The 12,644-nt window shown below is 48.5% G+C and overlaps 1 protein-coding gene across 1 annotated transcript; it reads right to left on the minus strand.

The window, feature by feature from the left end:
- Positions 1 to 360: 360 nt before the first annotated feature.
- Positions 361 to 8,044, minus strand: LOC143824605 (uncharacterized). The gene is made up of 5 exons (XM_077312033.1): positions 7,987 to 8,044; positions 6,793 to 6,884; positions 6,252 to 6,342; positions 1,774 to 1,908; positions 361 to 1,199 (listed from the first exon to the last, which is right to left on the minus strand). The coding sequence occupies exons 2-5, from the start codon at positions 6,850 to 6,852 to the stop codon at positions 1,156 to 1,158; spliced, it is 330 nt and encodes a 109-aa protein (XP_077168148.1). The 5' UTR covers positions 6,853 to 6,884; positions 7,987 to 8,044; the 3' UTR covers positions 361 to 1,155.
- Between the last annotated feature and the right edge of the window lie 4,600 nt (positions 8,045 to 12,644).

Consider the following 12,644-nt stretch of genomic DNA (forward strand, 5'->3'; position numbering starts at 1 on the left):
CAGCCTCAACCATAGACCTGGTGGAAGAGCTCCGTTTTACAGGCCCTGCGGAAAGCTGACAAATCCCGCAGGGGCCGCAGATCACCCGGGAGCTCATTCCACCAGGTAGGGGCCAGGACTGAAAAAGCCCTGGCCCTGGTCGAGGCTAGGCACGCTTCCTTCGGGCCGGGGACGACCAACAGGTTCTCACCCGCAGAGCGTAAGGCCCTGCGGGGGACATAGAGCGGTAGGCGGTCCCTCAGGTATGTGGGTCCCAAGACCGGCTGGATGTGGGCCCTCCAAGATGTTCCAGTGAGGACCCTGGCAGCTGCATTTTGTACCAGCTGTAGTTTCCGGATCAGGGACAAGGGTAGACCTGCGTAGAGCGAGTTACAGAAATCTATTCTGGAGGTGACTGTCGCATGGATCACTGTGGCCAAGTGGTCAGAGGACAGGTAGGGCGCTAGTAGCCGGGCCTGGCGAAGGTAGAAAAATGCCTGGCCCGCTACTCTCTTGACCTGAGCCTCCATAGTCAGGGAGGCATCAATGGTCACACCCAAATTCCTAGCTTGGGGCACGATGGTAAGTTGCACCCCTGCTAGGGTGGGTAAACGCGTTACCTGTTCCCGCCCCCTTCCCCCCAGCCACAGGACCTCCGTCTTGGAGGGGTTGAGTTTCAGGCGACTCTGTTCGAACCATTCTGTCACCGCTTCCAAACATCTGGCAAATGGTTCCAGGGGGGAGTTCGGGTGACCGTCCATTAGGAGATAGAGCTGGGTGTCATCAGCGTACTGATGGCAACCCAGCCCAAAGCTCCGTACCAGCTGGGCCAGAGGGCGCATAAAGATGTTAAACAATGTGGGGGAGAGGACCGCACCCTGAGGGACCCCGCAAGGGAGTCTATTGGGCCGCGAGAGCTCATCCCCCACAGCAACCCGCTGGAACCGGTTCTGGAGGAAGGAGCGTATCCAGCACAAGGCTGTGCCCCGTATCCCCGTACCGGCCAGGCGATGGACCAACAGTTCATGGTCCACGATGTCAAAGGCAGCCGATTGACTGATTGATTGATTGATTGACTGATTGATTGATTGTCTCAGCAATTTGGCTTTTCTGGCAGTGAACCTTCATTTATCATTTGGTTCTGATTTTATTTTTGCCACATTCCGGAAAAGCATATCATCCTCTCCGGGGACCAAGGAAATCATCGAAGTTCAGTTCTCCTGTGGGAAGGAAGAAGCAGAGAGGTTAGGCTTCCCACCAGCAACAGAGATGTCCCTGCAGCCCTCCCCTGTACAACCCTCTTGGAATGGTCCCAGGTCACAGAGGGTGGTTCTGGATTGACACTAAAGTCAGTTTGGGGAAAAAACTGGTTATTTCTCAAGTACAGTGAAGAGGAACACTCTGCATTCTTTGAAACACTGGGATCCATTGGTGACACATGTAAGACCTTCAGATGCATCAATGTGGCTCCAAACATTGACCAAAGAGAACTTGGAGGTTGTGAGCCTGGTGCTGAGCAGGACCGAGGGTCCCTCTCCCCTAGGAACATTGACTTCAGCTGGCAGCTGATGGCTGAGGTCTCCAGCCAAGAGGTCTTTCCCAGACAGGCCACCTTTGAAGCAGAACACGTGAGGACTAAACATTATTAAGTGCAGATTTATACATTCCAGCAACAGGAGTGTAATAATGATCCTGTGTAATACTGGGGTTTATGGAGCATTGCCTAGAAGGGAAGGATAAAGATGGCCCTAACCACCCATTGGCCCAAACCACTCAACCACAAGCCAAACTAACCTGCATCACTTTCCCTCCGGAACCGGACGGTCTTTCCTGGACCCCAAAGCTGGCCGTCCTGATTCATCCGGGGCCAAGGGCTGGCAATTCTTATTGATGCATGGCAAGCAGGAAGTTGGCAATCCCCCCTTATCCCTGGAGGAATATTTTGATTTAAAACATTTCATCTTTATGGAGTGGAAGAACATCAAATTAAATGCCCAGGAAACTTAATACCCAAAGTTTAAAGTAAAAAAAAAAATTCAGACTGCTAGTAAACTAAAACAAATGCAATCCTGATTCCATCCTTTCTTCACTACCTTCTAAAGAATGAAGGTGAAGGGGGCATCTCCCTTGGGAGGGTGTTCTGTAATCATGGGGCTGCCACCAAAATGGCCCTCTCTTGTGTACCCACTAAACAAGGGTCTTTGATTGACAGGACGGTCCGCAGGATCTCTCCCTGAGATCTGGATTCCCAGGCAGGAAGAGCTGGGAGAATGGAGCCCTTCAGAAGCCCTGGTTCCAAGCCATGAAGGGCCTTGAAGGGGGAAACAATGCCTTGAGTTGGGCTTGGGGGCAGATGGGCAGCCAGTGGAACTGCCACCAGGTCAGCATCAGGTCCCCTCAAAAGTTGCCTGTGACCAGCAGCCTAACCTGAGTGTTCTGCAAGCTTCTGAAAGCTCTCCAAGAGGAGTCCCAAGTAGAGCAAGGGCAGTAGTCCATCCCAGTCTCCATGTTACTAGACACTTTGAACGTTTCCTCAGAAGGAAAGTTATTTCAGTGCATTTCCTGGGTGAAGGACACAGGGAGAGAGTTTTGGAAAAGAGATCCGCCCCCCCAGGACAAGGCGATCCTGAGAAAGGGAAGGGATAGACAGTTCTTAGATTCTGAACAGTCGAGAGGCATCAAATCACAACACAGGAGGATGTTTCCTTTTACTGATCCAAGAACAGGCACTGTTTTTTTAGTGGGATCCCAGCCTGGGTCCCTTTCTCTCTTTGGTGCTCCCAAATGAACCTTGAGTTGAAAGTTCTTGCCCCATAAAGAGTAAAAATGGTGCTTTAACTTAGGAAATGTCTTAATGCCAGTTTGGTGTAGTGGTTAGGAGTTCGGACTTCTAATCTGGTGAGCCGGGTTTGATTCCCCATTCCCACCACATGCAGTCAGCTAGGTGACCTTGGACTAGTCACAGCCCTGATAGAGCTGTTCTGACCGAGCAGCGATATCAAGGCTCTCTCAGCCTCACCCACCTCACAGGGTGTCTCTTGTGGGGAGAGGAAAGGAAAGGCGATTGGAAGCCACTTTGAGACTCCTTCGGGTAGAGAATAACGTCATATAAACGAACTCTTCTTCTTCTTGGCAAGCCTCCTCGACTATGCAGTTCAACATCACTGTACACCATTAATCAGCCCCTGAAGGAACCAACACACTGTCCCCATTGAGGAGTCACTGGACCCCGAAAAACATTCCCATAAAGCTGAGCTGTTGGGCTCAGCCAGGTCAGTGGAGCAAAATGAAGTCTCCATTGGCTGCATTGGCTGGAGGCTACAGGGTGCAGGAAGAGAGATCCTGCCTAAATCTGAACTCCTCTGAATTCCTCATCCGCTGTTCTCAACATGCAGGGACCACCAAGTTTTGCTGATTTTCTTTTCAGAGTCTATGGTCAGCAGGTGCTGTCTCTCCTTCTCATGACTCACTTTGTGGGCTTTTTGCAGGGCCGGATGCACATAGGGGATCACTCATGCCTCAACTGCAACATGGTCACAGGCCATATCCCCACACACTCTCAAATTTTCATTCTGAGACTTTTTTAGAAGGGGTGGAAGAACAATCACAACACAAATAAATATAATTCCTCACGTGTGCTGCTTCAAAGGTGGCCTCCTTTGGAAAGACCTCTTGGATGGAGACCTTGGCCATCAGCTGCCAGCTGGAGTTAGTGTCCCTAGGGGAGAGGTGCCCTTGGTCCACACAGCACTGGGCAGCTTCCTTGGATCACAACCTCCAAGTTCACCTTGGCCAACACTTGGAGCCACGTTGATGCCTCTGGAGGTATTTCGTGTGTCACAACCGTTCCAAGTGTTCTACAGGACGCAAAACGGTCTTCTTCAAAGCAGCCGAGAAAGAACAAGTGGTCCCCCCTAACCTATATGGATATCTGGATGAGAAGATGCAAAGCTGGATGGGGTCAGCCCATGGATGACTGCCAGTCCCAAAACTATATGTGATTTGTCCTTGCATGGATGCTGGAAGTTGGGGGTGGATATGGTTGCAGCCGTGGCACCCCACAGGATGTGCTGTTCCCCAGAAGAAACCCTTTCAGTCTGGAGTAGAATGACTTAAACCAGGCCAAACTATGCCCCCTGACAGGAACATTTCCAGGGCACTTAGAGCCCCATAGGTTTCAGGCAATACTACCTGACCGGGGTTGTCCTACTGCCACTGAAAGAAGCTTTCTGGGTGAGGAGCCTTGTGCATCCCCCTTGGGCTGAGTTCAACCCCCCGGGCAGTCTTCCTCAACCAGGGTTTTGTGAAACCCCTTTGAGAGCTGGGTTGTTCCAACAGAGAAGGGATGTTGATACAGGAATCAAAAGCCAATCAAAACACTGGAGGATTTTCCCTAAAGACAGCTTTTAAGGATCCAAGAATAGGCCTTGGAATTCCAGGGTTTGGACCTTTCTCTCTGTGGTGCTCCCAAATGAACCTCAAATTAAAGAATAAAGACAGAGCAAAAACGGTGCATTGGTTTGGACAAAGTCTTATTGGCCAGCCCCCAGGACTATGAAATTGAATGGCACTGTGCACACCGTTGACCAGCACCTGAAGATAACCAGCACACTGTCCCCTTTGAAGAGATACTGGACCAGAAAGACACGACTCCAGGCTGGCTCAGTTAAATGGCCAGACATGAGGCAGAAGGATGGGAATGCAACTTTTGGGAATGAAAGAAATCCATTCTGGAGTCTTCCTCATGACTCATTGGACCCTCCCTGACCTCATCTGCTTATCAAAGTTTCCGACTGAGGCCTCAGTCATCACCAGCTGCAGCCAGGTTGTCTTGGGGCATTCCAGGAGCCAACTTGGTTTGAAAAATCAGACAAACACAGACCAGTGTTTCATTCTGTTTTATTGATAGAAGGATGGATGGATAGCCTCAGCCATTTGGTTTTGGGAGAGCTAAACTTGATTTCCTCTTGAAAACAGGTAAGGATAAATGCCTCCTGGCCATTCAGGCCAGAGAGCTCTTTGCTGATGTCCCGTGGGAAGGAAGCAGAGGAGGGTTTAAGCTTCCCACGTGCAGCAGAGAGGTCCCTGCAGTCCTCACCATGTGACCCGTTCAAAACAGTCCCAGGTCACACAAGGTGGTTCTGGACTGACAGCAAAGGCAGGTGGGGGGACCACTGGATATTGTCTTGATGGCAGTGAAAAGGAACATTCTGCCTTCTATAGAACATGATTTGTGACACATGAAAGACCTCCAGATGCATCAACGTGGCTCCAAACCTAGGCCAAGGTGAACTTAGAGGTTGTGAGTCAAGCTGTTGGTTGAAAAATCAGACAAATACAGATAGATGGCTGTTTAATTCTCTTTGATTTATTTATTTATTTATATTTCCATCGTTGTATTTCTATATTCTATATTTCTATATTCGTTGTAGCTCTCGGCGGGTGGAGGGATGGCCAGACGGACAGAGTGATGTATTAATGAATTAATCAATTTTGTGTGATCTAGCCTTGGTTTTGGCTTTCTGATGCGAAATTTTTTTTTACCAAATTTTCTCCGTTTAACATATCGAGGTATACGATCGCTTTTCTGTTCTCCTGTGGGCAGGAAGCAAAAGAGAGGTTATTCTTCCCTCTTGCAGAAGAAATGCCCCTGCAGCCCTCCGTGTCCTATTTGATCGGAATGCTCCCAGATAACACAGAGTGAGTGTTTTTGGATTAACACCAAAGTCATTTGGGGGGAACACTGGTTCTTTCTTGACTGCAGTGAAGAAGAACGTTCCACCTTCCGTGGAACACTGAGATCCATTTGTGACACCTGAAAGACCTCCAGAGACATCCATGTGGCTCCAAACATTGACCAAGGTTAAGTGGAGGTTGTGAGCCAAGTAAGCTCCCTGGTGTGGTGTGGGACCAAGGGTGCCTCTCCCCTAGGGACATTAACTCCAGCTGGCAGCTGATGGCCAAGCTCTCCATCCAAGAGATCTTTCCAAAGGAAGCTACCTTTGAAACAGAACATGTGAGGACTGAACACGGAACTCTGTGCATGCCGTGTATCCTAGCAGTGCTGCAACTGCTAAACTGGAGAATGCTCTGCCTGTCAAACTAGTTCTATCACACATTATTAAGTGCAGATTTATACATTCCAGCATCAGGAGTGCAATAATGACCCTGAGTAATACGGGAGTTTGGGGAGCATTGCCTAGGAGGAAAGGATAAAGAATGTCCTAACCCATCCATTGCCCCCAACTTCCTAAAAGCAAGCCCAAACCGACCTGTATCAATTTCCCTCCGGACCTGGAGGGTCTCGCCCTCATTCTGCACTTCGCCTTCTCCCTCGTCAAGTGCTCGTTTCCCGGTGATGGCCTACAAGGAAACATTAGTCAGCTGAGTTAAACTTTGGAGGCCAACCCTGGTTTCCATCTTTAAATCAGCCCAACAAGAGTCTGCTCAACCCAAAGACCTGCCACTTGGGATGTGGACATGGAGGCCTCTCCACATGAAACATGTTCTTCAGGGGTTGCTGTGACAATTAAAGGGGCATTAAGCGACTATAACCGAGAGGGAAATTCCCAGCTCTGGCTTGGGGGAATTCGTGCAGATTTGAGGGGCAGAGCTTGGAGAGGGCTGAGGTTGAGGAGGTGCAGATACCCCAGGGGTCACCTATTCTTGGTCCATTCAGCTGGATATGCAAGCAACTGAACCTTCTGCATACTGAGCGTAGGTTCCACCATGCCCCCCCCCATCTAAAGATTGTGCCGGATCCCTCCCCTTCAAATTCCCAGGGCTTGAAAGAACAGCATCCCAGGGCAGGACCTGAGCATGGATAGTTGTAAGGAGTGGCAGCAGCAGAAGGAGGGTCAACAGGAGCTTCATGGTCGCTGGAACTGTCTCGCACCCAGGACAGGCTGAGAGAGAACAACAACAAAGTGCATTAGGCCACACCTGGAGCTGCTGGGGTTGTTGCCAACGAATTTCAGAAAAAGCAGCAGTGGTGCCATTAAGAACTCTTCCACTCTCTTATTTGTCATTGCTTGTGTGTCCCATGTTAGGGGGAGATCTATTCTGCAATGTTCCCTCTAGTGGTAGCTTCGATATTACATCACCTCATGGTAAGTATGGCTATATAATATTAACCAGTTGTGGGAGGAAAAGACATTCAGAATAGGGGGGATATGAAAAGCCAAAAAGACACACAGGTGAAAACGGTGAGAGTGCAGAAGAGGCCAGCGTCATGGCCTTTTCTTGCAGGAAAATGTGTAGGAACAGTTTCCCTTCCTCCATTGCTGTCCCTCAAGGGGTGAGAACCTCAGGTTGCAAGGTCCTCTAAAGAGGTTTTACCCTCCACATAACAGTAACGACTGCTTTTGGACAATATTTCTGGGCGTTGAAGATTTCAACCGCCAGTGCTACATACAAATTCTGGGTAGAATCTGTATTCAAAACCAACAGCAGTCACAGTGGGTTAGAATCTACGCTTGTTTCCCAAGACTGGGATGCTACTCACTTGCCCACTCCTTCTATTGCTGCAGCAAGTTGCATTTCTCAAAATCCTGCTCCTGGGGGACAGGGGAGACCCCAGAAGCAGTTTGGATTATGATAAGAAAATATGGGAAATAACATTTCCATTGTCTATGCCCCAGACATCTATGGATTCCAGGAGAAATATCCGTATTTCTATGAAAGTGAAAGATGTGTGGAGAATGAGCTGTAATTATAATCCAAAACTAGACTCTTCAGAACAAAATCCCATTGAAACGAAATGCCCGTTGGGAAATTGTGATTAAGAGGATTGAATTCTAAATAAAAGTGGAATCCAGTGCATACAAAAACAAGCTATAGGTCTCCTAGCAAACTCTGGTCCCCATCTGCAGATACATAAAACTGTGGATTGGGGCTACACTGACATTCAATAGCTTTTCCTGCAAACTGGGGAGAAGGTAGCTGCATACAAATAGAACATCTTATAATACGATATTTTTCTTCAGCCCAGGATCCCTGAACTCTTACCTGGCTTGTGCTCTTGACTCCTTCTGAAGAGGCAATGGCATTCACCCTGGACCCAAAGACTTCCTGCCTTTTATAGCGATCCTGGACACGGGCAATCGCTATTTATCTGGGCGCAAGGCCAGGCCATTGTTGTTTATCCCAGGAGGGTGGGAAGAGGGGGTGACGCCCATGGCTCTCCTTTATGGAGCTGAAGCTGGCTTACAATATGGGTAGCGTACAACAAATGGAATGCCCAGAAAACAATTATTGATTGATTGATTGATTGCATTTGTAATTGCTAGTAAGCTTAAATAAATGTGATCCTGAATTAATCCACCTTCCACTGCCTCCTAAGGAACAAAAGTGAAGGGGTGTCTGCCTTGGGTGTTTGTCAGGTAATTATGGGGCTGCCACTGAAAAGGCCCTCTCTTGTGTTCCCACTGGACAATGGTGTTCATTGATGGGACAGCCAGGAGGGCCCCTGCCTGAGATACTTTGATTCCTAGGCAGGAACTGTGGGTTGAAGGCAGTCCAGATACCTTGGCTCCAAGCCATGAAGGGCTTTGATGATCAAACCCTACCCTTATGAGTTAGGCTCAGGGGCTGAATGGTCACCAGTTCTGGCTGTGTGTAACATCAACCAGTAGACACAGGGGTTCAACTCTATCTGCTGGTGCTGTTGCTCACATCCAGACCTATTGGAAATTCCATAGCAGATGGAAGTGGTGTGAGTACAGGCATCATGAGGACAAACCCTCAAATGGCCTTATTGGAAATAAATGCTTGACCTAGCCGTACACTGCAGGAGAGATGCTGATTGTGAAAAATAAGCAATATTCTCTGAATGTGGATTATGTATATTTGAAACCACAAGGAAGGGTGTAGAAGGAGGCACACATCTGCTTTAAGGTGGTTCATAGGCTATATTCATCTACTGGGAATATCTGCAAATTGTCTGACAGACCCCTCATGTTTCTAATTTTATATGTGCACACTACTTAATATTTTTTTTGGGGGGGGGTTGTTGTAGCTTGGGTTGAGTTTCTTTCCCTTGTTTGGTCAGTTGTTTAGCCTGTGTAAATGCCACGGGACAAGGATGACCTGCCCCCGATAGGGGCATCTGAATGCTATGCAGGAGGAACCCTAAGCAGAGGATAGGACAGTAGTCCATCCCAGTCTCCATGTTACTAGACACTTGGATTACTTCCTCAGAAGGAAAGTTATTTCGGTGCATTTTCTGGGCGAAGCACACATGGAGAGAGTTTTGGAAGAGAGTTCCCCCCAGGACCGAGAAGGGATGGACTGTTCTTGTTTTCTGAAGGGTCAAAAGGAATAAAATTGCAACAGTGGAGGATTATTCCTAAGTAAAACTTACTGATCCAAGAACAGGCACTGTCTTTTGAATGGAATCCCAGCCTGGGTCCCTTTGGGGCTCCCAAATGAAACTGGAGTTGAAAATTCTTGCCCCATAAAGAGAAAAAATGGTGCTTTAACTCCGGGAATGTCTATTGGCAGGCCCCCTTGACTGTGCAATTCAGCATCACTGCACACCATTAATCAGCCCTGGAAGGAACCAACACGCTGTCCCCATTGAGGAGTTACTGGACCCCAAAGTACATTCCTGTAAAGCTAAGCTGTATCAGTCAGAGAGTCTGCATTGGCTACAGGGTCCAGCAAGAGAGGAGAGATGACGTTCCTAAATGCAAGCTCCTCTCAGTTCCTCATCCACCCCCTCCCCATGTAGGGACCTGCAGGTTTTCCTGATTACCTTTTCAGAGTCTTGTCTTTCTGCAGCAATTTCAAGCCGTCTTTCTCAGGGCTCACTTTGTAGTTTTTTTGCAGGGACAGATGCACGTGGGATATCACTCATGCCTTGGCCACAACCTGGTCACACGTGCCATTGATTGTCCATGTCCACTCTCAAATTTTAATCCTGAGCCTTTTTTTAGAAGGGGCGAAGTAAAAATTTTAATCATTTTAGCAACGTATGTTTGGGGCTGAAGGCTGATTTTAATGGCTTCAACGTGAAATTTATCGTGTTTTGTAAATAAAATAAAGTCCAACGCCTTCCGAGTGTCTTATTGGATCCTCTCTGATATGACTTGCCTGTGGATGTTTCTGGCTAAGTCTGAGGTCATCGCTAAGGATTACCAGTTGTCTCTGTGCCATTCAATGGCCTGCTTCATTCCCCATTTGTTGGTCTGCTGGCTGCCCCGTTGAACTGCCCAGATTTTCCCAGCATTCCGCTCTTACTAAGGTGTCCAAATGGTCTCACAACTGTGTGTCATATTGTGCCCCTGATGGCTCATTCCTTATCACCCAGCCTTTCCCTTCCCCAAATGAGCCACCATACTTAACCAGTCTCCCAAAGAAGTTGAATTGTAATGATGAAGAAGAAGAGTTGGTTCTTATATGCCGCTTTCCCTACCCGAAGGAGGCTCAAAGCGGCTTACAGTCGCCTTCCCATTCCTCTCCCCACAACAGACACCCTGTGGGGTGGGTGAGGCTGAGAGAGCCCTGATATCACTGCTCGGTCAGAACAATTTTATCAGTGCCGTGGTGAGCCCAAAGTCACACAGCTGGCTGCATGTGGGAGAGGGCAGAATCGAACCCAGCATGCCAGTTAGAAGTCTGCACTCCTAACCACTACACCAAACTGGCTCTCCCTTCATTCCCTTCTTGTTCCCTTCTTGTTCCCTTCATTCCCCAGCAGACCACCCTTATTTATTTATTATTATTATTATTATTATTATATTATCAGGCCATGAACCTCAAAGGGATGGTGGACTACGATTCAGCCTGTCTACCACAATCCCACCAGAGAGAGGTCTACCAGGATCCTCACCAAGGAATCATCTCCCTGGAGAAGAAGGACAAAACAGGTCAGGGAGTATCGCTGCAGGCCTGCAGATCTGGGACGCGGGACTTCCCTCCTCCCATGCAACCCCAGGAGCATTTGAAAAATCGGACAAATACAAACAGGTATTTAATGCTCTTTTACTGATTGACTGATTGACTGATTGATTGATTGATTGATTGATTGACTGATTGATTGATTGTCTCAGCAATTTGGCTTTTCTGGCAGTGAACCTTCATTTATCATTTGGTTCTGATTTTATTTTTGCCACATTCCGGAAAAGCATATCATTCTCTCTGGGGACCAAGGAAATCATCGAAGTTCAGTTCTCCTGTGGGAAGGAAGAAGCAGAGAGGTTAGGCTTCCCACCAGCAGCAGAGATGTCCCAGCAGCCCTCCCCTGTATAACCCTCTTGGAATGGTCCCAGGTCACAGAGGGTGGTTCTGGATTGACACTAAAGTCAGTTTGAGGAAAAACCTGGTTATTTCTCAACTACAGTGAAGAGGAACACTCTGCATTCTTTGGAACACTGGGATCCATTGGTGACACATGTAAGACCTCCAGATGCATCAATGTGGCTCCAGACATTGACCAAAGAGAACTTGGAGGTTGTGAGCCAAGGAAGCCGCCTGGTGCTGAGCAGGACCGAGGGTCCCTCTCCCCTAGGAACATTGACTGATGGCTGAGGTCTCCAGCCAAGAGGTCTTTCCCAGACAGGCCACCTTTGAAGCAGAACACGTGAGGACTAAACATTATTAAGTGCAGATTTATACATTCCAGCAACAGGAGTGTAATAATGATCCTGTGTAATACTGGAGTTTATGGAGCATTGCCTAGAAGGGAAGGATAAAGATGGTCCTAACCATCCATTGGCCCAAACCTCCCAACAGCAAGCCCAAACTGACCTGCATCACTTTCCCTCCGGAACTGGAGGGTCTCGCCCTCATTCTGCACTTCGCCTTCTCCCTCGTCAAGTGCTCGTTTCCCGGTGATGACCTACAAGGAAATATTAGTCGACTGAGTTAAACTTTGGAGTTAAACCATCTTTAAATCAGTCCAACAAGAGTCTGCTCAACCCAAAGACCTGCCACTTGGGATGTGGACATGGAGGCCTCTCCACATGAAACATGTTCTTCAGGGGTTGCTGTGACAATTAAAGGGGCATTAAGCAAGTATAACCTAGAGGGGAATTCCAAGCTCTGGCTTGGGGGAATTCCTGGAGATTCAGGGGGCGGTGCTTGGAGAGGGCTGAGGTTGAGGAGGTTCAGATACCCCAGGGGTCACCTACTGCTTGGTGACCACTTTGTGGGCTTTTTGCAGGGCCGGATGCACATGGGGTATCACTCATGCCTCAACTGCAACATGGTCACAGGCCATATCCCCACACACTCTCAAATTTTCATTCTGAGCCATTTTTAGAAGGGGTGGAAGAACAATCACAACACAAATAAATATAATTCCTCACGTGTGCTGCTTCAAAGGTGGCCTCCTTTGGAAAGACCTCTTGGATGGAGACCTTGGCCATCAGCTGCCAGCTGGAGTTAGTGTCCCTAGGGGAGAGGTGCCCTTGGTCCACACGGCACTGGGCAGCTTCCTTGGATCACAACCTCCAAGTTCACCTTGGCCAACACTTGGAGCCACGTTGATGCCTCTGGAGGTATTTCGGGTGTCACAACCATTCCAAGTGTTCTACAGGACGCAAAACGGTCTTCTTCAAAGCAGCCGAGAAAGAACAAGTGGTCCCCCCTAACCTATATGGATATCTGGATGAGAAGATGCAGACCTGGATGGGGTCAGCCCATGGATGACTGCCAGTCCCAAA

This window comes from Paroedura picta, chromosome 15, assembly GCF_049243985.1.
Source record: "Paroedura picta isolate Pp20150507F chromosome 15, Ppicta_v3.0, whole genome shotgun sequence".
NCBI lineage: Eukaryota > Metazoa > Chordata > Lepidosauria > Squamata > Gekkonidae > Paroedura > Paroedura picta.